We start from the raw sequence: 24,951 nt of genomic DNA, 5'->3' as shown, positions 1-24,951 counted from the left end.
CTAAAATACGCGGAAACATAATCTATGCGAGGACCAGAAAGAAATTTATAGTTGGTTCCACTAATACTAACTCGGAGCTAGCTTGGTATCATTGCATAAGCAAGCGGAAACGTCAGGTCGCTGACAACGCCTAAACATTCTTGGATTGTACATACAAAGATGAAGCAATATTTTTACGAATCTATAGTCTTAAAATAAGTAATAGTAAAGAGTGATAACCAACAATGTAAAAATTGAACAAATAATTTATTTTCCTTGAATACATTTTGAAAAACGTAAAAAGAACTTACGGTATTGCGAAATAAACCCCAAAATAATCCTAGAATTTCGAACTCAAGTCATAAGATTATATGGATCTCTCTTACCGCCACGTCAACTGTTTGCGTGACGGAAATCGCGACTACGGCAACTGTCACAAGTACACCAACTGAATTTGTTGTAAGGGCTATATCGATAGAAACTAGTGTATCCGTTGACGCTAGAAAAATATTTTTATTACGGTTGCACAAAACGAATACGTATCTATTTTGGTAATTCTCGCGGCCGCACAAAGTACTCACAGCAAAATTGTTAATCTGTACTAGGTGGCCACTGAAAATCAAGACTTATATTCTAATTAAGGAAGAAGTTGTAAGGTTGAATTTTTACATGAGTTGATCAAACACACACACACACACACACACACACACACATATATATATATATATATATATATATATATATATATATATATATATATATATATATATATATATATATATATATATATATATATATATATATATGAGGACAGATGTAATTCATTATCATAAAATTAGAATGGAAGGATTCTAATCCTTGATTTTACATAATGAGAATTATGCCAGTATCCAGGTTCAAAAATGTAAAATAATTAGTTGCTTTGTAGCAGTTTTTCTCAGAGAAAGTATCTGAAAAATAGAGATCCTGAAACTAATTCTTTCAGTTTTGCATAACTTTACCTGTTCATTTGTTTTATAGAGAAATACACGTGAGCAGAAAAGAAATAAAAGAATCATCATGTGAACCTTTTACACAAAGACTTACATGTAGCAATGAGAACTGAACACGTCATTTTGTAAGCATATTTTTAGTTTGAATACCTGAAAACATATATCAACATAGCAATCTTAAACATTGTAATACATGTCACATTCTAGACATTAAAACACAAAGTACCCTAAAGAAGAAAGTATATACATGACACAGCAAAAGTACCTGACGGTATAATATATATATATATATATATATATATATATATATATATATATATATATATATATATATATATATATATATATATATATATATATATATATATATATATATAGATCAAAGATCTCTTATTATGGAATATATGGTAATTGTTAAATAATTGATATTTTATGCAAGTCCTGCAGAACAAATCATTGATAACTGGTGGTAAATTACCAAATAATTGGCTGATCTGACGAAAATAACAAACTGCAATGCTTACCATTTGAAAGGCAGTATTGGTTACCAGAACATTATGTTCAAAATAATACTAATGTTATCCTTGTGTTTTCATGACTCGCAATATCTCGGCCTATTCTACACATAGCTTGGAAAAGATGTGTTAATGAATTGGACTATGGAAATGAAACACGTTACTTTGGACTCTTTTGTCAGCATTTCGGCCGAGGAACTAGGTCAAGTTTATAGCTGGTTTTAGAAAATTTAACACAACAATGCCACTTAATGGCAAGTGATTTAAACAAACGAAACCGACCTGGTAAGACAATTGTCAAAAGTTCAAAATTTTATAAAGTTAAGCAATTATGTTGAAGAGGAACAACAATGAATTGGATCTAACGTGTTTCCAACGTCTCCTCCGTGTAAAAAAAAGTAAACAATTTAGAAACGGATTATAAACAAGCTAATTTTATTTTTCAAGCGGCAAGTTGACAAGTTGGATTGAGAGCAGACCATAAAGTAGGTGTGGGACAACTTCTTGCAAATTAGAAACTTGGATTAAGATGCAATATTGTTCAACGGTAAATATTTCTATCTTTTAAATAATTTATTTATCTGTATAATTCTAAAAGAGAAATATTAAATAGGTTTTTCTAGTTACAACTTCAAGAAGGTCATGGAGTGGGTCTTCATGTTGACATTTAGAAATCATATTTTCGCATGCATTTATAATATGTGGGATATTTTTACACACTTTATGAATTAAACTTTCCTTAATTAAGAGACGATCGTTCTTTCTTGATACAAATTGTACTTTCGAACAAAAACAACACGTGATCCAGTGTTTACAGAAATGAAGTATCGTTGCGCAGAATTAACCGACTCGCAGAATAAGCTGTGTGTGTATGTGTGTGTGTGTGTGTGTGTGTTCTGCTATTCCAAGATATGATAACGAATAAATTTAATACCGTCTTCACTCATATTTTATGTACACGTATATTGTACATGCATATTAACCAACACCCGAAACCCGATTTGGTTCTTTGACAGTGCAGGTGTCTTACGGTTTTGGGTCTAGGTACTTTTCACGTTAGTTATACACAAGTTTTCCACTTTGCGTTTCTGATCCTGACAAACGACTTAATTTGTACTGATGACTGCATTAAATCGAGGAGAACATGACAACATAAGTAAATGTGTTATATATATACACAGACCTCGTGAAAATCAAGTGTGAAATATATTTGCATCAGGAAGTGAAACACGTAAGTTTCACTTTTTTAAAAAGAAATTTCAAGCTTTGATTGTGTTGTTATTCTTGCCAGTTTATATTCTGAACAACAGGTGTTTCAACTGCAATTAACCAGTTACTGTTCGATTAATGTATTATTGGTAACTGTTTATGGAATTTACTGTTTCAGCCCCGGAAAATAGTGTCCATCATTAGCTGACGTTCAGCTCAATATTCAAGGCATCCGCTTTTGACTTTTGTGTTGGTCTCTTCTTTTTTTTTCTTTCTAGCTTTTTGTTTTCTGAGTAGCGAAAAACATAATATTCAATAAATTTGTCAGTGTCTGTCTCTTCATATATGAACTTAAAACTATTTGTTAATAATTAAATCTTAATTCTTAGTGACCAACCATTTTTGCGCAGGGGGGTAGGGAGTTTATTTCGATCCTTAATATTTTCAGGGAAACAGAGCAAAATTAGGTTTTTCAGATTATTCTGAGACGCAGAGACAGCCATCCCACTACCAAAAGAAAAAAATATCGAAAAAATAAAAGAAAATATTTTATGTAAATATATTCAAATACATTACTGCATCCAAGAATCATATTATCTTAAAATCAAATATGTATCTAAAGCTGCATATTTTACGGCTTGTTATATTTATCATCGGAAACATTCCATAAGACTGTACCAATCGATCAAGCTGGACCTCTCCCTCTCTCTCTCTCTCTCTCTCTCTCTCTCTCTCTCTCTCTCTCTCTCGTCTTTGTTTCAAAATATTCCTTAAGATGTGGAAAAACAATATTTTAAAAATAATTTGTACAAGAAAGCTGTTAATGATGTATCAAACTGAAAATATTATTCATGCATGCCGATTATCGTTTATTTTACCAGCGAAAGTATTGTCTTTGATTGAATCGCTGTAAGATGGCGGAGGATCTTCCGGTTTCTGATCCAATGTTTGTACTTCTTCATATGACGGTGGCATTGGTAACTTAATCTCATATGTGACCGGTTCCCATGGGAATTCCATGGGTGGTATCCCAGAATCCATTTCCGTATTTCTCTCACGGTAGCTTCTCAGGGAATCGGACAGGCGCTGATCCAAAACCACAGAAAACACCATGCTTAGATCAGGCGGACCTCTCCTTACACGCCTCGCCTTGGCCCTTGCTCTGTCAGAGAAAAATCATACCCTGAATGTCAAATCTCAAAAACTGCCAGTGAAGGAGGGTAACCCAACAATGGAGGAAGCCTGTAGCTTCATATAGTGTAACAATGACTGCCTAGAAGGAGGGTAACCCAACAACGGAGGAAGCCTGTAGTGGCATGTAGTGTAACAATGACTGCCAATGAAGGAGGTTAACCCAACAACGGAGGAAGCCTGTAGCTTCATATAGTGTAACAATGACTGCCTAGAAGGAGGGTAACGCAACAACGGAGGAAGCCTGTAGTGGCATGTAGTGTAACAATGACTGCCAATGAAGGAGGGTAACCCAACAACGCAGGAAGCCTGAAGTGGCATGTAGTGTAACAATGACTGCCAATTAAGGAGGGTAACCCAACAATGGAAGAAGCCTGTAGTAGCGTGTAGTGTAACAATGACTGCCCGGGACCTGTAGTCTCCGTTGTTGCTATTTTTACAGTACATTACAGTACATTACACTGCGGGTTCTCTCCGGCATTGGTTCCAATTGCTGTGTACAATTTATGCGACTGAGAATGCAGCATGTGAAGATATATTGTTTTATCTAAAGTCATGCGAGTCATACGCAATGCTTCTTACGGGTCTAGCATGTGGCTTTCTTTGCATATAGACATTAATTTTTATATGAATTTTTTTTTAAAAGGGTTATTTGGACAAGTTTGAATGATGAACATTGCATGTAATGAAAGATAAAGGCATGGCTACAAATCTACGTAAAACTAATTACAAGTACATATATTTACGCGATGTCGCTTGGTTGTATCTACTTAGCAATTACAAACGTTAACATTTAGTACGTATTATAATCTAGTGAGTCAGATGCTCGCTGTCTTGTTTGCTATCGTTGTGTCAACAACTTTGGTACAACCGTTCCACATGAGGAAAAATCTTATCAACTAATTTTCAGGAGGCAATTTTCCTCGTTGTAACAGAGATGGTCTGATGTCGTAGAAGAAACGGGCCCAGTTTTTAAATATCACCTTAACAAGTCGTAAAACTTTCCTTCTCAGCACCACAGGACTAACTTTAAAATTCCTCTCTCAGCATCACGAGACTAACTTTAAAATTCTTCTCTAATCATCACGAGACTAAAATTCTCCTCTTAGCATGACAAGACTAACCTAAAATTCTCCTGTCAGATCATGAGGCTAACTTGAAAATTCGCCCCTCAGCATCGCGAGACTAACCGTAACATTCTCTCAGTATCAATGAGTGAAGTTTAAAACTGAACTCCTACTGATATTATCTTACAATGTCTTTCTCTTCTTTGTCGTTTTCCAGAGGAAAATGTTTCCCTATATGGTGCATAATTCATAGAGGAAGAACGAAGATGATTCTGGGGCGCGTAATGACAGGTGTGGGTTAATTGTTTGGACTTACTTTCTAACGCAAGTACTGAGTCCTGCTGCACATGTACATAGAATGGCGAGTGATAGAGACGAGAAAAATATCACAGGAAATTTACTGCTTTCAGTCTCTGCGTTACGGGTAGCATTTTCATAGGTCACATTAGTTCTCCCGTCGTCTGATTCGTCTTTGAATTCATCAGTGTTACCTATAATGGAAAATGTTAAAATCCAACGTGGCATAAAGTTACATGAAAGAAAACATTACATGGAATAGAAGAGTTACCGTATGTACTTATAAGACGAGTCCAACCGCAAACTACAAAACCCAGATCTGCCGTCGCATAATGTGCCGGCAGATCTAGGTCTGTGCAGTTTGCATGAGTAATCAGTAGGGGGAAAAATGGGCCATTCAAAACACCCTCATGCGGCCCTCAGGCTGGTTTGAGTTTGAGACCCCTGATTTAGAAGTAACGTTGATGAATATTTTGACTTTTTAATATTTTACAGTATACTATCACACACAAAATTTGCAAAGCTGTTAGCAAAAAAAAAAAAGCCATCTTTCAAAATCATATCTCTCCGTAATCAAACTTAAGCAATTACTGGATGATTTATTGCAACAAATATGTTCTTAAATCCATTACACTGTACAAATGACATTCGCACATAAATCACTGAGTGCAATATAGCAAAATCTCAAACGTATGATATGGTAAATAGTGGAAGCTATGGTACTACTAATGGTCGTATCATATTTACAGCAGACATTGTAAATACGATTGAAGAAAAAAAAATTCAATGATCTCTGAGAGCAGATCTCATAACGATTGGTTAATTGGCATTTATAAAATTATTGATTGGATTATGTCGAGACATGAGAGCTACGTCGAGAAAAGAGAGCTACGTCGAGACACGAGAATTACGTTGAGACATGAGAGCTACGTCGAGGCATGAAATATATGTCGAGACAAGAGAGCAACGTTCGAGACATGAAAAATATATCGAGACAAGAGCTACGTCGAGACATGAAATATATGCCGAGACAAGAGAGCTACGTCGAGACATGAAAGATATGTCGAGACAAGAGAGCTTCGTCGAGACACGAGAACTATGTCGAGACATGAGAGCTACCTCGAGACATTATAGATATGTCGAGATAAGAGAGCTACGTCGAGACATGAAAGATATGTCGAGACATGAGAGATATGTCGAGACATGAGAGCTACGTCGACACAAGAGAGCTACGTCGAGACACGAGAGCTATCTCGAGACATAAGAGCTAAGTCGAGACACGAGAGCTATCTCGAGACATAAGAGCTACGTCGAGGCATGAGAGCTACATCGACACAAGAGAGCTACGTCGAGACATAAGAGCTATGTCGAGACATAAGAGCTACGTCGAGTCTTGATATATATGTCGAGGCAAGAGAGCTATGTCGAGACATGAGAGCTACGTCGAGACATGAAATATATTTTGAGACATGAGAGTTACATGCCTTTCCCAAGACACACCGAGAGAAAAGGAAGATATACACAAACATATTTTAAGAAATGAAACGTAAAATGAGACACGCCCAACCCCCATGCAACTCTGAGCTCATTGTTGGTTTCACTATTCGATAATGGGGTAGATATAAGATGATGATATAGATGATAGATGATATTGTCAATAAAACTGTAAGCAGACGAAGATCTTTCAACTTAAATTTTATGTCTTACCTGCTGTAACACAAACTAAGAAAATAATTTTAAATGTATCAGATAGTGTTACGTGTTTGGCTCGAATAAAGAGTAACACAGAAAGAATGAAAACAACAAGCTTTTTAAAATGTAACAAATAATTTATTTCAGTGGAAAAATTCTGTAAAAATGAAAAAATAACAAGAACTTACGGTTTCAAGAATCAAATCCAAAAATAATCTAAGAATAATCCACGAATTAAATTGCAAACGTCCTAGTAATAAATGTTCTAATAATTTCAAGTTCGAATCCTGATAGAAAATCCAAGATGGATGACGATGACGTATGCTGTAGTCAATACTGTGCTTATCTACAGTTTCTTGTAGAAATACAAATAATGACACTCCGATGTTGGAAATCCAATTTTTTTTTCCAAAATGTCTGTGTGAGCACTCTTCAAAATATTTTTAAAAAACAAACATTAATCCTTTTGAAATCCAACTGATCTGAAAAAAATTATAACTCAGAATACGGCTACAACAAAATAACTTGACATCAGTGTGAAAAGCCCAAAACTGAGAAATCTCTCTCTCTCTCTCTCTCTCCGCATCTCTATTAAAACTAACAAATGCGCAGTAATGGAAAAACCGGAATTACGAAATCGAAAGGGGGGTCACGTGATCGTGTTTATGTCAGTACACCAAAAATGACCCTGACGAAAACCAATCATTTTAAAATAAAACAGAACTTGTTTACGAAGGTTGCTACAAATTCTGAAACAAGGTTAGGATTTAGATCAACACTTGGTGTTTACAAAAAGAATGATTCAGGTCAACCGATTTTCTGGAAAAATATATCCAGTGAATAAATATACATTATGATAGCATATGATAGAATAAATAATTTAAAACTGACAATCAAATTAAAATAAATATGAATTAAATCAGATATACGTAACAATAGTCACATAGCAGAAGGCGCAAACGCTTGTTATACGACTGTTTCATGCACAGAACTAACGAAATTGAAACAGTGTTTGTACGTTTTTTATAAAGAAAATGGCTTTAAAAATCTTGATATTTGCCGGCTTAAAATGCACAGCTGAGTGTCAAAACAATTGTTGCTTCTATCCCTTTGACTGTGTCAGGACAGTTAGTGTTTCCGTGCCTTTGACTGGATCAGTTCATTTGGTATTTCTGTCCCTTTGACAGGGTCAGGACATTTGGTATTTCTGTCCCTTTGACAGGATCAGGACATTTGGTATTTCTGTCCCTTTGACAGGATCAGGACATTTGGTATTTCCGTCCCTTTGACTGGATCAGTTCATTTGGTATTTCTGTCCCTTTGACAGGGTCAGGAAGGTTGGTACTTCTAGAAACGTTGTTTGCAGCAAAACGACATCCCTGAGGTTCAGTTATTAAATACTAGTACTGATTGGTTTCAAATTTGGATTACGAGATCTTGCCTTTGCCGAAAACCATCTTCACATAGGATAAGTGTAAGAAATATTTTATTTATTGGATATTAATTTACAGTAATCTCTCAGCGCCGATGTCCATGAAATGCAGACCCAAAAGTTCTGCCAGACGAGTGTTGGAAACGCTGATTGCTGCAATACGTGCTTAATCTAGCTTCATAAGGGTATAACGTTGCTATTTGGAAAACAGTTGCCCTTGGTACTGTTGTTACCCTGAGCTGATAAAGAATATCCTACGGCGGACTCCGTCGACATTCCTTTTTTGGTAGTCTAAAATAGAATGAACTTGATCTGGATAATAAGCTCCCATTTGTGCTCGCGGTTTATCCGTCCCATTTTTGAAAACAGTACAAACAGAGGTAAAAAAAAAGCGTTGGTTATTCAAAATGGATTGTTTTGGACATTTTTGTCTTGCTGGTATCTCTATGATTCATTATCATTATTTAGTCATACAAGTATAATTTATGTGACTATCATACATAAGTATATGAATGTGGGGTATATTTCTATCATTTTGACGACGATGTATCCGAAACTCATATAAGAACGGCATCTGATTGTCTGTCTTGATGCAAACATGGACAAAAGTAACTTGTTGTCTCGTGTATGTGTATAGATCATGCGGTATGCTTTCTTTTCTTTATAAAACAATTTTAGTTGCCTTAAAATGTCGATTACAGAGTTATGGACAGAATCCAATTGCGCTGTGAATTTTGTCTGTAATATGCGAAATTCTGGGATTAATGTAATCACGAGCGATAACGCATGTACAATTACATCTTCGTCTTGAGACAACTTGCGATAATACCAACCTGTCCAATTACACGTTTACGCAAATTCCTGTAATTAAATCTTTGTTATCTTTTAAGTTATTTCGAAACGAAAAAGAAAAAAAATGAAGCTAAAATCTGAAACAAATATTCCTGTATTTCAGTTTGCGAATTTTTTCCAAGACATAACACTGGCAGGAAAAACATAACCCAAACTGTCGACCGTGTGCAAGGCTTGGTACAAGAATTCCACATTCTTCAATGCATTGGTGTGTGTGTGTGTGTGTGTGGTTTGGATTTGTAACGTATCTTTAAAAAAAAACTTCAGTCATATCGATACGATATCTGCAGTTTGGCAGTTGTGATATCTAGCACTGGGCATCACGTTCCTGACATGCAGCATGATGTCCCACCCAGTCACATTATTATGATACCAGGCCGACCAGTCTCAACACTAACCTCTTAATGCTGAGCGCCAAAAGAGATAGCTGCTAGTACGATTTTTACAAAGGTTTCAGCCGGGGTTCAAACCCGCGATCTCCCGCATCCGAGGCGACGCTCTAATCTCTTGGCCACTGGAGAGGTCCACTTCATGTATGTATGTATGTATGTATGTATGTATGTATGTATGTATGTATGTATGTATGTATGTATGTATGTATGTATGTATGTATGTCTATGGATGGATGGATGGATGAATGTATAGATGGATGTATGTATGTATGTATGGATGGATGGATGGATGGATGGATGGATGGATGGATGTACGTACGTATGACTGACTGACTTTATTTCCTCTTCAACAGAGATTACATCAGGTTAATCAAATTCAGGATAATACAAGATCATAAAATACAACAGAAAAGTGAAAAAAATATAACAGTAGTACTGTGTCAGCTACCGTATTGACAAAAAAATGTATGTATGTATGTATGTATGTATATATGTATGTCTATGGATGGATGGATGAATGGATGAATGGATGGATGAATGGATGGATGGATGGATGGATGAATGTATGGATGGATGAATGAATGAATGAATGGATGGATGGATGAATGGATGATGTACGTACGTACGTACGTACGTACGACTGACTGATTTTATTTCCTCTTCAACAGAGATTACACCTGGTTAATCAAATTCAGGATAATACAAAATCATAAAATACAACAGAAAAGTGACAAAAATATAACACTAGTACTGTGTCAGCTACCGTATTGACAAAAATTTATGTATGTATGTATGTATGTATGTATGTATGTATGTATGTCTATGGATGGATGGATGGATGGATGAATGAATGGATGGATGGATGGATGAATTTGAGCGGCAACCATCAGCAGCATTTGAACCTGTCTCTATGGATTTCGTACGTACAATCCCGATGAAGAGTGCACCAAAGTCATGTGAACTTGATCCAATTCCAACATCACTGCTGCTTGAGTGCTTAGATCCAGTATTGCCTTCACTTACTGATGTTATTAATACCTCTCTCTCATCCGGGGAATTCCCATCATTTTTCAAAACTGCCATTGTAAAGCCTCTGCTGAAGAAACCAACACTAGACCATAACGATTTAAAGAACTACCACCCAGTTTCTAATCTCCCATTCATATCAAAAATCTTAGAAAAGGTTGTTCTATCCCAGCTTGTATCTCATCTAAATTCAAACAGTCTTTTTAGCAATGTACAATCTGCATATCGCCCTTGCCACAGTACTGAAACTACTCTTCTAAAAGTAGTTAATGACATTCTCTCTGCGTTGGATAGCGGAACGATTACAGTCCTCACCCTCCTTGATTTGTCTGCAGCATTTGACACAACAGACCATGATATATTACTTCACAGTCTCCAGCATGTATTTGACATTCATGATACAGCTTTACTGTGGTTCAAGTCCTACTTGGTCAACAGGACACAAATTGTATCTGCAAATGGAATACACTCCAGCCCAGTTGATTTATGTTGTGGTGTTCAACAGGGGTCTGTTCTTGGACCTGTTCTCTTCATTATGTACACTCATTCGCTCTCAAGTGTCATAGATCATCATCCAGTGTCTCACCAATTGTACGCTGATGACACCCAAATATACAAATCTAGCCACCCAACTGAAGTTGATGCTACCATCCAAGGTGTAGAGAGGTGCATTTCTGATGTGAAATCATGGATGACATGTAACAAGCTGCAGATGAATGATGATAAAACTGAGGCCATTCTGATCACAACACAAAGACTTTCTCATTCACATCCTTTACCTCAAACAATAAATATCAGCAACACCAACATTAAATTCACACAATCAGTACGAAACCTAGGTGTTACTCTGGTCAGTACTCTCACATTGCACCAACATGTCATAAACATATGCAAGGCTGCATATCTTGAGCTGAGACGCATCAGCACAATTCGCAAATATCTTTCAGTTGATACCACTAAAACACTTGTGTGTTCATTAGTACTTTCAAGACTGGACTATTGTAACTCAATTCTGTCTGGTTCATCTCAATATCTACTCCAGAAACTTCAAAAAGTTCAAAACACAGCTGCTCAAATCATACTCAGAGTACCACGATCAGAGCACACCTCCCCGCTGCTATGTACCCTACACTGGCTATCCATTCGATCCAGAATCAAACACAAAATTTGTTCTCTGTGCTATGTTTTACTGTCGGACTTTAGTCCAACATACCTATCCATCTCACCCATGTGTACACACCAGCAAGATACTTACGCTCCTCTTCTGACAATCGTATACTCATTATTCCCACTATGAAAACAAAGTCATATGGACTGCGTTCTTTTGCATACCAGGGCCCAGCAACGTGGAATGAATTGCCCACTGAACTTAGACATAAAGACACAGTGATCACATTCAAGAGGGCTCTCAAAACTCACTTATTTCGACTGCAAGAACAAACTTAAAGACCTAATAATGTTTCCTACCTGAAATATTCTCAGCATGTTTTTTATTTTTTAATGTTTTTTTCTAATTTCATGGTGCTTGTTTTTGTAATAATATTATTATGTTTTTTATCTTATAGGTGTTGTCTAATGTTGTAAAGCGCTTAGAGCTTCTAAAGATTAGACGCTATACAAAGTCCTCATTATCATTATTATTATTATATATGGATGGATGGATGGATGAATGTATGGATGGATGGATGGATGGACGGACGGACGTACGTATGTATGTATGTATATATGTATGCTTGGATGGATGGATTGATGTGTGTGTATGTATGTGTGTGTGTATATATATATATATATATATATATATATATATATATATATATATATATATATATATATATATATATATATATATATATATATAGTGGATGGGGTTGCAGGAGTGCTAGTATTTTTAAAAGATAATCCAGTCCTTAACTAGCTTGAAAAATAATGTTCTCGTTCTGATTCATGACAACAACCAACCTCACACTCCGCACCCAATTATAGCCTTTACAAAACTTTAAACTTAGCATAAATCTAGGCTTTGTGACACATTATAAAATGGTGATTAGTTTTACTAAGTTCTGTTGGCACTATTTTAAGGATTCCAGGAAATCGCATTGCATTAGATGCAGTATTCCATTCATAAGACTACAGTTAGAGTCCATTAAATTTGTGAAATTTTCTCTTTTAGAGGTAATACAATTTGTGCGCTAATATTCGACGATGTAAGGATTTCCTGAACCGTAGATATCCAATTACGCCTAACAATGACATGACAAAATATATACCACCTTGAAGTCATCTCATACCTGTTCATAACGAAAAGAATATTCTTACTTCAAATAGAGCATACACAAGTAGTTGAGGTGCGTGTGTCTGATAAAGCGAAGAAGACTGAATCTCCTGCATTTTAAGCTTTTTGCAGGACATAATTTTAACTATTTAGTTGTAAAGATAACGTAATCTTGGTAATATTCTGGTTGTTTCGCATTCGTTTTGGAGGAGAGGGGTGGGAAGATACCGGAGCACCCATCCGTACAGAACCCACACTTCCTGCCAGCTACCACCCCCTATTTTAAGTTGTATTTTTTTTCTTCAAAGGAATTGACTTATGTATAGGGGAGCCTTCGGATTTTTTGGAGCGGTGATACATGTTATACATTATTATTTCGAGAGAAAAAAGTCAGTATGTACCGTCAAAATTAAATTCATGTTGATTGATTCCTGTTCTTTCCACATTGCCAAATATGTACAGACTGCACTATATCGCAGCATAATTATGTGTAGAAATACCATGAACTATTTGACATGCGACACATATTGGTAAAAAACAGCGGACAACGTAGATTTTTCCACTAAAATTGTACTGAATGATATGCTACGTGCTGGGTGAAAATTTATATTGTGAAAGTTGTATTTTGTTAAGCTCAGAGGACATCAGGATAGATTCAAATCTAGGGCGGAGTCTCAATAAGCATTATGTTCGGACTAAGTCCATATCCCCGATTAGTATATGTGTGATCGTCGGCAAGATCGATCGTGTGAAGTTGAAGGCATTAAACGGTACTCCGAGTTAGCGCTCGTTAAACGGCGTGACGGACTTTTGGGGAAATTCTAAGTTTGGAGTGTGAACGAAGGGCTTCTTGAGGAAGCTTTCCGGGTGGGAGTGAGAGGCGACACCCGAGGATCGGAGACAAGGAAGACATGTTGAGAACATGTGGGATATCTATTGTGGCATAAGCAGTTTGGTTAAGGAAGCGTGGAAGAGAGCTTCAGAAGTGCAAGAAGAGCAAGGAGTCGAGGATTCCGGAATTAGCAAAAGAGAGAAACGAGAGGCGGTCAGATGAGTAACAGAATCAACACCGAAGGGAACCACTCTCTCTTAAGACTTTAATTTCATATGAGGATAGTAACTGACAACTGTGAATAGGTCATTGTTTGTATTTGTCGAAAGAAATTGTTGAGGAATTGTCGATGAAATAGTTCAATACGTTTATTGTTTTACTAAGTTGTTATACCTTTCACCTTGGGTCTTTTATATACCTAGACCGTCGGCATTGCTGACTAGGGGCTCGGAGCTATTTAATATTTAAATGTCCGCTTTCTACGCTGTTAGAAATATTACCGTAGGAGGTTCGCGACACCCTTATAATATGATGGAAACTGTACAGTGTATTTACTTCCATCCCTTTCTATTATGATGGGAAAATGATGTACAATGCCTTTACCGCAATTCCCTTACACTATGATATAAACTGTACAATGTATTTGCCTCAATCCCCTTACACTAAGATCGAAACTGTACAATGTCATTATCTCCATCATTGCATACCATAATCTCAGCTGAACGATGACTTAACATCCATCCCCTTTTACTATGAAGGAAATTTACAAATTTTACTTTAAGTTCCATCCCCATACAATATGATACAAACTGTACAATACATTTACTTCCATCTTCTTACACTATGACGGAAATTACAATGTACTTACCTCCATCCCTTTACGCTATGATGAAAACTTGTATAATGTCTTTACCTCCATCCTCTTACACTAAGATGACAACTGTACAGTGTATTTACCTGCATCTCCTTATACTATGATGGATTCCGTTTAATGTCTTTACCTCCATCCCCTCACATTACGAAGGAAACTCTACCGCATTGTTTTACATCCTCTTACACTGTGATGGAAACTGTACAGTGTGCATTCTGGGAATTCTTTTGGACTAAACGCCAAATGCAGTGCATGTAGTCAGCTACGTGAAGAAGAAACAGTATTTGGAGAAAACGAAGAGGAAAAACCAGTGATATTTTATTCGCATTTTGTTACAAATCGACCTCCATACATGCTGCATTGATGTGTAGACAGTTCAAGTACATTGTGGAGTTGGTGTAATATTCATGTAACTTAAAGGTTGGAAGACAAAGTGTGTGACTAAAATAATACTTGATACAAATATTGCTGTTGTTATTTTTGTAATAATCTTCAATTTGTTAATATATCTCATTATCTTGTAGCTTCGTGAATGTTTTTCCATATACGGCTTACTTCGTGTTAAGCTGCCTATCTCATGGCCGTCTTCCTTTATATTAATCTTTTATATCATTCTTGATATTAATCTTGATATTTATATCTAACCTAACACGACTCCAAAGTGCACTGTGTATTGGGATCTATCCTAACACGACTCCAAAGTGCACTGTGTATTGGGATCTATCCTAACACGACTCCAAAGTGCACTGTGTATTAGGATCTATCCTAACACGACTCCAAAGTGCACTGAGTATTGCGATCTAACCTAACACGAATCCATAAGGGAACTGTGTATTAGTATCTAACCTAACACAACTCCAATGGGCACTGTTTATTGGGATTTAAAATAACACAACTCACAACTCCAAAGTGCACTAAGTATTGCGATCTAACCTAACACGACTCCAACGTGCTCTGTGTATTGGGATCTAAAATAACACAATTCCAAAGTGTACTGTGTACTGGGATCTAACCTAACACGACTCCAAAGTGCACCGTGTATTGGTATCTAGCCTAACACAACTCCAATGGACAATGTGTATTGGGATCTAACATAAAAGACACAAATGGGCACTGTGAATTACTATCTAACCTAATACGACTCCAAAGTGATCTGTGTATTGGGATCTAACCTAACACGACTCTAACATCCAATGTGTATTGACATCCAAACTAACAACAACTCCAAATTGTACTGTATATGGTATCTAACATAACAACAACTCCAAAGTGCACTGGGATCTAACCTAACACGACAACAATGGGCAGTGAGTATTGGTATCTAACCTAACACGACAACGATGGGCACTCTTTATTAGTATCTAACTTAACACGATTCCGATGTGCACTGATTATTGATATCTAACCTAACAAGACACCAATGGGTCTAGGTATTGATATCTAACCTAACACGACACCGATATACACTGTGTATTAGTATCTAACCTAACACGACTTCGAGGTGCACTGTGTATTCTTATCTAACCTAAAAAGACACCAATGTGTAATATTTATTGGCATCTAACCTGACAAGACACCAATGGGCACTGTGTATTGATATCTAACCAAGCACGCCACCTATGGGTAATGTGTACTGGTATCTCACCTAACATGACTCAAATGGGCAATGTAAATTGGCATCTGACCTAACAAGACACCAATGGGCACTGTGTATACACATATAACCTAACAGGACTCCGATGGGCACTGTATATAGTTGTCTAACCTAACAAAACAGCAATTGGCACTGTGTATTGGTATCTAACCTAACAAGACACCAATGGGCACTGTGTATACACATCTAACCGAATAGGACTCCGATGGGCACTATGTATAGTTGTCTAACCTAACAAGACAGCAATTGGCACTGTGTATTGGTATCTAATCTAACAAAACTCCAACGGGCACTGTGTATACACATCTAACCTAACAGGACTCCGATTGGCACTGCGTATAGTTGTCTAACCTAACAAGACAGCAATTGGCAGTGTATATTGGTATCTAACCTAACAAGACACCAATGGACACTGAGTATTGGTATCTAACCTAACAAGGCACCAATGAGCACTGTGTATTGGTATCTAATATAACACGACTCTAATGTGCACTGAGTATTAGTATCTATCCTAACAGGACTCCGATGGGCACGGTATATTGGGATCGAACCTAACACAACTCTGACGTAAACTGAGATTTGGTACCAAACCTAACACGACTCCGAAGGGCACTGTGTATTGGCATCTAACCTAATACGATTCTAATGGGCACCGTGTATTGATATCTAACCTAATACGACTCTGATGGGCACTGATTATTGGTACCTAATATAACAAGACACCAGTGGGTAATGTGTATTGGTATCTAACCTAACACGATTCCAATGGCACTGTGTATTGGTATTTAACCTAACAAGACAAAAATGGGCCCTGTGTATTGGTATCTAACCTAACAAGACACCAATAGGCACTGAGTATTGGTATCTAACCTAACAATGCACCAATTGGCACTGAGTATCAGTATCTAACCTAACACGAATCCGACGGGACCTGTATATTGGTATCCAAACAAACACGACTCCGATGTGCACTGTGTATTAGTATCTAACCTAACACGGCAACAATGGACACTGTGTATTGGTATTTAACCTTACATGACACTGATGGTCACTGTATTTTTACCTTACCTAACAAGACACCAATGGTCACTTTGTATTTGTATCTAATATAACACGACTCTAATGTGGACTGAGTATTGGTATCTATCCTAACAAAACTCCGATCTGCTTTGACCATTGGTATGTAACTTAACACGACTCCAATGGGCAATGTGTATTGGTATCTAACCTGAAACGACTCTAATGGGCACTATGTATTGATATTTAACCTAACACGATTCCGATGGCCACTGATTATTGGTATGTAACCTAACGCGATACCAACGGGCACTGAGTATTGGTATTTAACCTAACACTACCCCAATGCATACTGTGAATTGGTATCTAACCTAACACAACTCGGATGGGCACTGTGTATTGGTGTCCAAACTAACACGACTGCAATGGGCACTGAGTATTGGTATCTAAGATAACAAGACACCAATCGGTACTGTGTATTGGTATCGTATGTAACACGATCTAATGTGCACTGAGTATTGGTATCTATCCTAACACGACTCCGATGTGAATTGACTATTGGTATCTAACCTAACACGACTCCAATGGGTACTGTGTATTGGTATCTAACCTAACAAGACACCAATAGGCACTGAGTATTGATATCTAACCTAACAATGCACCAATGGGCACTGTGTATTGGTATCTAATATAACACGACTCTAATGTGCACTGAGTATTGGTATGTAACCTAACACGACTCCGATGCGCACTGTGTATTGGTATCTACGCTAACACGAATGCAATGGACACTGTGTATTCGTATCGAACCTAATGCGACTCCAATGTGCACTGTGTACTGGTATCTAACCTAACAAGACACCAAATGGGCACTGTGTATTGGTATCTAACCTAACGCGATACCAACGGGCACTGAGTATTGGTATCTAACCTAACACGACCCCAATGCATACTGTGAATTGGTATCTATCCTAACACGACTCGGATGAGACTGTGTATTGGTGTCCAAACTAACACGACTGCAATGGGCACTGAGTGTTGTTATCTAAGATAACAAGACACCAATGGACACTGTCTATTGGTATCTAATCTAACAAGACACCAATTGGCACTGTGTATTGGTATCGTATGTAACACGATCTAATGTGCACTGAGTATTGGTATCTATCCTAACACGACTCCGGTGTGCGTTGACTATTGGTATCTAACCTAACACGAATCCAATGGGCACTGTGTATTGATATCTAACTTAACAAATCTCCGATGTGTACTGTGGATTGGTATCTAACCTAACACGACTCCAATGGACATTATGTATTGGTATCTATCCTAACAATACATCAATGGCACTGTGTAATGGTATCTAACCTAACACGACTCCAATAGGCACTATGTATTGGTATCTATCCTAACAATACATCAGTGGCACTGTGTAATGGTATCTAACCTAACAAGACACCAATGGACACTGTTTATTGATTTCTCACCTAACACGACTCCGATGTACACTGTTTATTGGTATCTAACCTAACACGACTCTAATGGGCACTGTCTATTGGTATCTAACCTAACAAAACATAAATGGGCACTTTGTATTGGTGTCTAACCTAGCAGTGTTTAAAGTAAAAGTATACATTGGAGCACTGATCAAAGTAAACTATACTATACAGTACTGATTAAAGTAAAGTATATAGTGGAGCACTGATCAAAGTAAGGTATACGGTGGAGCACTTATTAAAGTAAACTACTAGTAAGCACTGATGATCGTATAGTATACTGCAGAACACTGATTAAGGAAAAGTATACTGTACAGCACTGATTCAAATAAACTCTACAGTACTGACCAAAGTAAAGAATACAGTGGAGCACTGATCAAAGTAAAGTATACTTTACAACACGGATTAAAGTAAAGTATAGAGTGGAGTACTGATTAAACGAAAGTTTACTGTACAGCACTGATTAGAGTAATTTGTACATCACTGATCAAAATAAAGTATACTGTACAGCACTTATTAAGGTAAACAGTACAGCGGTGATCAAAGTAAAGTATACAGTGAAGCACTAATCAAAATAACGTATTCTGTACAGAACTGATTTAAGTAAAGTATACAGTGGAGCACTGATCAAAGTAAAGTATACAGTGGAGCACTCATCAAAATTAATTTATACTGTACATCACTGATCAAAGTAAAGTATACAGTACAGCACTGATCAATGTAAAGTATACTGCTGAGCATTGATTAAAGTAAAATACACTGTACATCACTGATTAAATTAAAGTATAATGTACATCGCAGGTTAAAGCAAAGTGCAGCACTGATCAATGTAAATAATAATGTTGAGCATTGATCAAAGTAAAGTAAACTGTACAGCACTGATCAAAATAAAGTATACTGTACAGTACTGATTAATGTAAAGTATACAGTGGAGCACTGATCAAAGTAAAATATAATGTACAGCACTGATTAAAGTAATTTGTACAGCACTTATCAAAGTAAAGTATACAGTGGTGCACTGATCAAAGTAAAGTAAATTGTGGAGTACTAATCAAAGTCAAGTATACTGTACAGTACTGATTAATGTAAAGTATACTGTACATCACTGATTGAAGTAAACTGCACAGCACTGATCAAAATAAAGTATCCAGTGTAGCACTGATCAAAGTAAAGTAAACAGCTCAACACTGATCAAAATAAAGTATACAGTGAAACGCTGATCAGAGTAAAGTATAATATAGAGCACTTATCAAACTAAAGTATACTGTACAGCACTGATTGAAATGAACTGTACAGCACTGATCAAAGTAAAGTACACAGTGCAGCACTGATCAAAGTAAAGTAAACTGTACAATACTGATCAAAGTAAAGTGTACAGTGGAGCACTGATCAAAGTAAAGTAAACTGTACAGCACTGATCAAAGTAAAATATACAGTGGAGCACTAATCAAAGTAAGTATTCCGTGGAGCACTGATCAAAATAAAGTATAGAGTGAAGCACTAATCAAAGTAAAGGATAGTGTACAGCACCGATCAAAGTAAAATATACAGTACAGAACTGATCAAAGGAAAGTATAATGTACAGCACTGATTAAAGTAAACTGTACGGCACTGATCAAAGAAAAGAGTACAGTGGAGCAGTGATCAAAGTAAAGTATATGGTGGAGCACTGATCAAAGTAAAGTATACAGTGGAGCACTGACCAAATTAAAGTATACTGTACAGCAATGATTAAAGTAAACTTTACAGCACTTATCAAATTTAAGTATACTGTACAAAACAGTTTAAAGTTAACTGTACAGCACTGATCAAAGTTAAGTATACTGTACAGCACTGATTAAAGTAAATTGTACGGCACTGATCAAAGTAAAGAATACAGTAGAGCAGTGATCAGAATAAAGTATACAGTGGAGTACTGATCAAAGTAAAAATTACAGTGGGTCACTAATCATAGTAAAGTAAACTGTACAGCACTGATCAAAGTAAAGTATACAGTGGAGCACTGATCAAAGTAAATTATACTGTAACAGCACTTATTAAAGTAAACTGTACAGCACTGATCAAAGTAATGTATACTGCACAGTACCGATAAAAATATATTGTACAGCAGTGATCAAGGTCAACTATAAAACCCTTTAATGGACTAAAAAATGTACAGTTTTGGTGCATGTATAAGTTAGTGCTCGAAATAGATTCAGAGAGTTTGCACTAAAAAAAATTGTGAGATTTCTTCCATACGCTGTTAAAGCAAACATTTTCATAATTATTACAATGAAAAATACAAAATTTAGATTCACCGTTACACCACTCCCACCTCGTACCCCAAAATATATATTTGGGTTGTAGTTGTTCCCTTTCTACCTAGGACTCGACTACCGTATCTCACTGGCTGGTAAATCAATTTTGATGAATTATGGACGAAGTTCTGAACAATGACAAATATTAAAAATTTGTCACATTTGTAAGTTGACCAGTGCTTTCAGTCTGTAGCCATTCTGAGGTATCATGATTTTGAAATTACCGGGGGGTCGGAGGTGGGTGGGTGGGCTAAGTGATGCAGTTTAGATAATTGTCTCTTAATAATCTTTAGAGTGTCTGATATACTTTTTTCTTTAAAAACAAGACAGTTTCACACATAACGCTTATAGAATGTCACATTACTTTCGTCAGCATTTATATATCAATAAATCCTCAGTGTATTAAATGAATGTCAAACCATTCGTCATGAAACTATTAATTTTATGATCATCATCTGAAGATATGCATTTCGAAAAATCGCTTCGATCCCTCAATTTTTTTTTTAGAGTGTTTTCCCTTTATACCTTGTAACCTAATATTGTGCATAGGTTGCACTCTACAGTAATAACGTACCTCTGAAAGCGGGGCCCCGAGTGGCCTAGTGGTCTAAATCGCTTTCCGTTACAGATCACTGCCATCTCACCTCTGTCTGCGTGGGTTCGAGTCTCGGATTCGGCTAATGTGGGTATGTGAAAAAGCTTGCCAGTAGCTTCTCGTGGGTCGGTGGTTCTTTCCGGGTTTTTTTCCGGGTTCTTCCTCCACCATTAATACTGGCCGCCATGTATAGCCTATCGTGTGCTGAAAAATGGCGTTAAACCCTACAACAACAACAACAACCACTGAAAGCAGGACTGGTATAAGGAGAAGTTGTGTGCATTTGCAACAAGCACAATATAGACTGGTTCAGTTATGAGCAAACACAGGACGTCTAATCGGGGTGATATTGTACCTGATTAGTTGAGATTGTCAGCACTTCGTATACAATTTCTGATACAACTTTATCATCAAACTTAATAAACAGGCTCATATCATCAAGATATCAAGTGAGTTTTATTATGGGCAAAATCTGCACATATTAGAAAAATTTATGGCATTAGTCATTCTTGGATTAGAGTTATTTATGAATAGGAGCCTAATGTATTGTATGATGGAATCTTCCGAACACAACCAGTCTGACGTGGTTCCATGGTTCCGCATGAAACTTTGTACATTTTATGGTCGTCATCAGATCATAAGCATGTTAACCAATCATTGTTCTTGCATTATTTTACTTATTAATTAAAATTGCAAATTTTGCAATTGAAAGCACAAACATTGCTCCGAGAACTTGCAGGGGAATTTAAACATGGAAACAAAAGTGTTCAATAACATTTCATAGGAATCTGACTCCCCCCCCCCCCCCAAAAAAAAAAAATAGCCAGATAATGTAATATACAGCACGTATCGTATAACGGAATATACACCACGTATTGTGTCATATGCACGACGTATACTGCACTAAGCACCACGTATAACGGAATATACACCACGTATCATGTCATATGCACGACGTATACTGTACTAAGCACCAAGTATAATGGAATATACACCACATATCATGTCATATGCACGATGTATACTGTACTAAACACCACGTATAATGGAATTTCCACCATATATATATATATATATATATATATATATATATATATATATATATATATATATATATATATATATATATATATAAAGTCAACAACGGAAGACAGTCCTGGCGTTCCTTATAATCATGCCACCTATTGTCGTATCTAAATGATGAATCACGTATCCTTGATAGTGCGTGAAAGGGTTAACAGGTCTCTTGTAAGAATGATATTTTCTCAAACTACACTGGTTGGACGGTCACCATTACCTCATCAGTTTTTTCAAAGGTAGTTAAAAGAAGGGAAGAAAAGTTGTTCCCAGTTATGCAAATTTTAAATCTCTTAACACAACTTTATGGAACATACTCCATAACAAAACTATTTTATATAATACAGAGATTTAGAGAGGAACTACGGGAACATGTCTCCCTAATGTCAACTAAGTATCTTTCAAGTGTATAAAGTAACATATAACTTACTGGCATCATGTGGAAATTGGTTATTCAAATTTCATTTTCTCTCTCGTGACAATTTTATTCTCACTGAAAAACAGAAAGCTTTTTCGTGTTATGTTTTCTTCGTGGAATTCAGTATGCTAATGACACAAACGGCCATTGATATCGTATTCCCTCAACTGTACTTTGAAGTCATAAGCGCTCCATTAAACAAAATGTCCTTTGATAATAAAAAATGGATACCGCGGTTTTCCCTGTTATGAAATATCCCATGCGTTACAGTACGACAGCTTATGTGTTTCTATGTGATCTGCATAGTTATGGATTAGTTACAGAATCTACACACACACACAATAAAATACAAACATAAAATACCCGAAACGTTCCTTACTTACCTTTCTGACCAAAACCTCGATTGGGCAGACCAATTAACACAACCAAAAGGAACACAGCCCATTGTAAACCAAGAAAAATTCCACCCATGCCTGGTACAAGAAGAAAATGGCGTTCTACATAAAAATTGACCCTTCCTTGTTGAAAAATATTTTGATCTCTCGCATCAATACTTTCCTGTTCTCGAAGCAGAAGTGTAAACACTCCAGTACGTATGACAGGTACTATCACTGGGTAAATTACAGGTATAATACAGGTAACGATTCTTCACGATCTAATTAACACGGTTAAAACTGGATAAATGATTTGTTATAGATTTCTGGCAAAGAGTCGCGGTGACTCTGGAGTTAGCGTGCCGGCCTAGCAGCCGAAATAGTAAGGGTTTAATCCTAGAATCGGATCAGCCTGCGTCGGCTAGATGTTTGTCCCTGAGGGACACATTTTACTCCGATTGCCTTGAAATTAAATAATCTTAGCATTATAGGCTTCCGCTGTGCGCGCTCGGATTAAAAATATGATGGACAAGCTTTTGCTATTTATTTTTTCGTATCACACCTTTTGATAAGGAACAAACAATTGAATCTAGTAAACATTTAGTAAAATAAAAGAAATTTTTAACATTTCAGATAAGCTGAAATTATACTCGACGAAAATGGTTTTAACTTGAACTTAATCTGAGACTTTCATCCAGATTTTGTTGTTGTTGTTGTTGTAGGGTTTAATACCCTTCTTCAGCACATGATAGGCTATACATGGCGGCCAGTATAAATGGTGGAGGAAGAGCCAGGGAAAACCCCGGGAAGAACCACCGACCCACGAGAAGCTACTGGCAGGCTTTCTCACGTACCCACGTTAGCCGAGCCTGAGACTCGAACCCACACAGACAGATGTGAGATGGCAGTGATCCGGAACGGTGTGCGCTTTAGACCACTAGGCCACTCGGGACCCCTCCAGATTTTTTGTGTGGAGCTAGTGCGTTATCTTCGTCAATATTCCACATCATTCTCATTACCATATGGAACGCTGAAAACGTGAAGAATTACCCAAAGATTCTATTTTTATATATAAAGTTTTGGGAATATAGGTTATAAATTCGATTTGATGACATAATGAAATTGAATCTATGATATCAGGAAGTAAATTTTGATAATTCGAAATATTTTATATTAAGACTTTAAAACCTTTTGATATAAGCGAATCGTTTGATATCGTGCAATAAATAGTTAATATAATAAAATAAGGAACACATATTAAGATGGCGAATCCACGAAAAGGTAAGCATTTTAAAACTAAGATCGAACGAGACAATAGTTTGAAAAATACTGGTATGCCTTCAACATCGAAGAAAATGTAATGCTACGTCTGTTTAAACATGAAACTAATAAAATGAAGTTCAA

General features: G+C 36.7%; 1 protein-coding gene across 1 annotated transcript; it reads right to left on the bottom strand.

The window, feature by feature from the left end:
• Nucleotides 1-229: 229 nt before the first annotated feature.
• LOC149788477 (uncharacterized) lies at nucleotides 230-23,769 on the bottom strand. The gene is made up of 3 exons (XM_089974463.1): nucleotides 23,557-23,769; nucleotides 5,270-5,444; nucleotides 230-3,857 (listed from the first exon to the last, which is right to left on the bottom strand). Exons 1-3 carry the CDS (start codon nucleotides 23,642-23,644, stop codon nucleotides 3,545-3,547), a joined length of 576 nt encoding a protein of 191 aa, XP_089830589.1. The 5' UTR covers nucleotides 23,645-23,769; the 3' UTR covers nucleotides 230-3,544.
• Between the last annotated feature and the right edge of the window lie 1,182 nt (nucleotides 23,770-24,951).

The sequence above is a fragment of the Sinohyriopsis cumingii genome, chromosome 11 (genome assembly GCF_028554795.1).
Source record: "Sinohyriopsis cumingii isolate HCF-2022 chromosome 11, ASM2855479v2, whole genome shotgun sequence".
Lineage (NCBI taxonomy): Eukaryota > Metazoa > Mollusca > Bivalvia > Unionida > Unionidae > Sinohyriopsis > Sinohyriopsis cumingii.
This window is presented reverse-complemented; position numbering and strand designations above follow the sequence as displayed.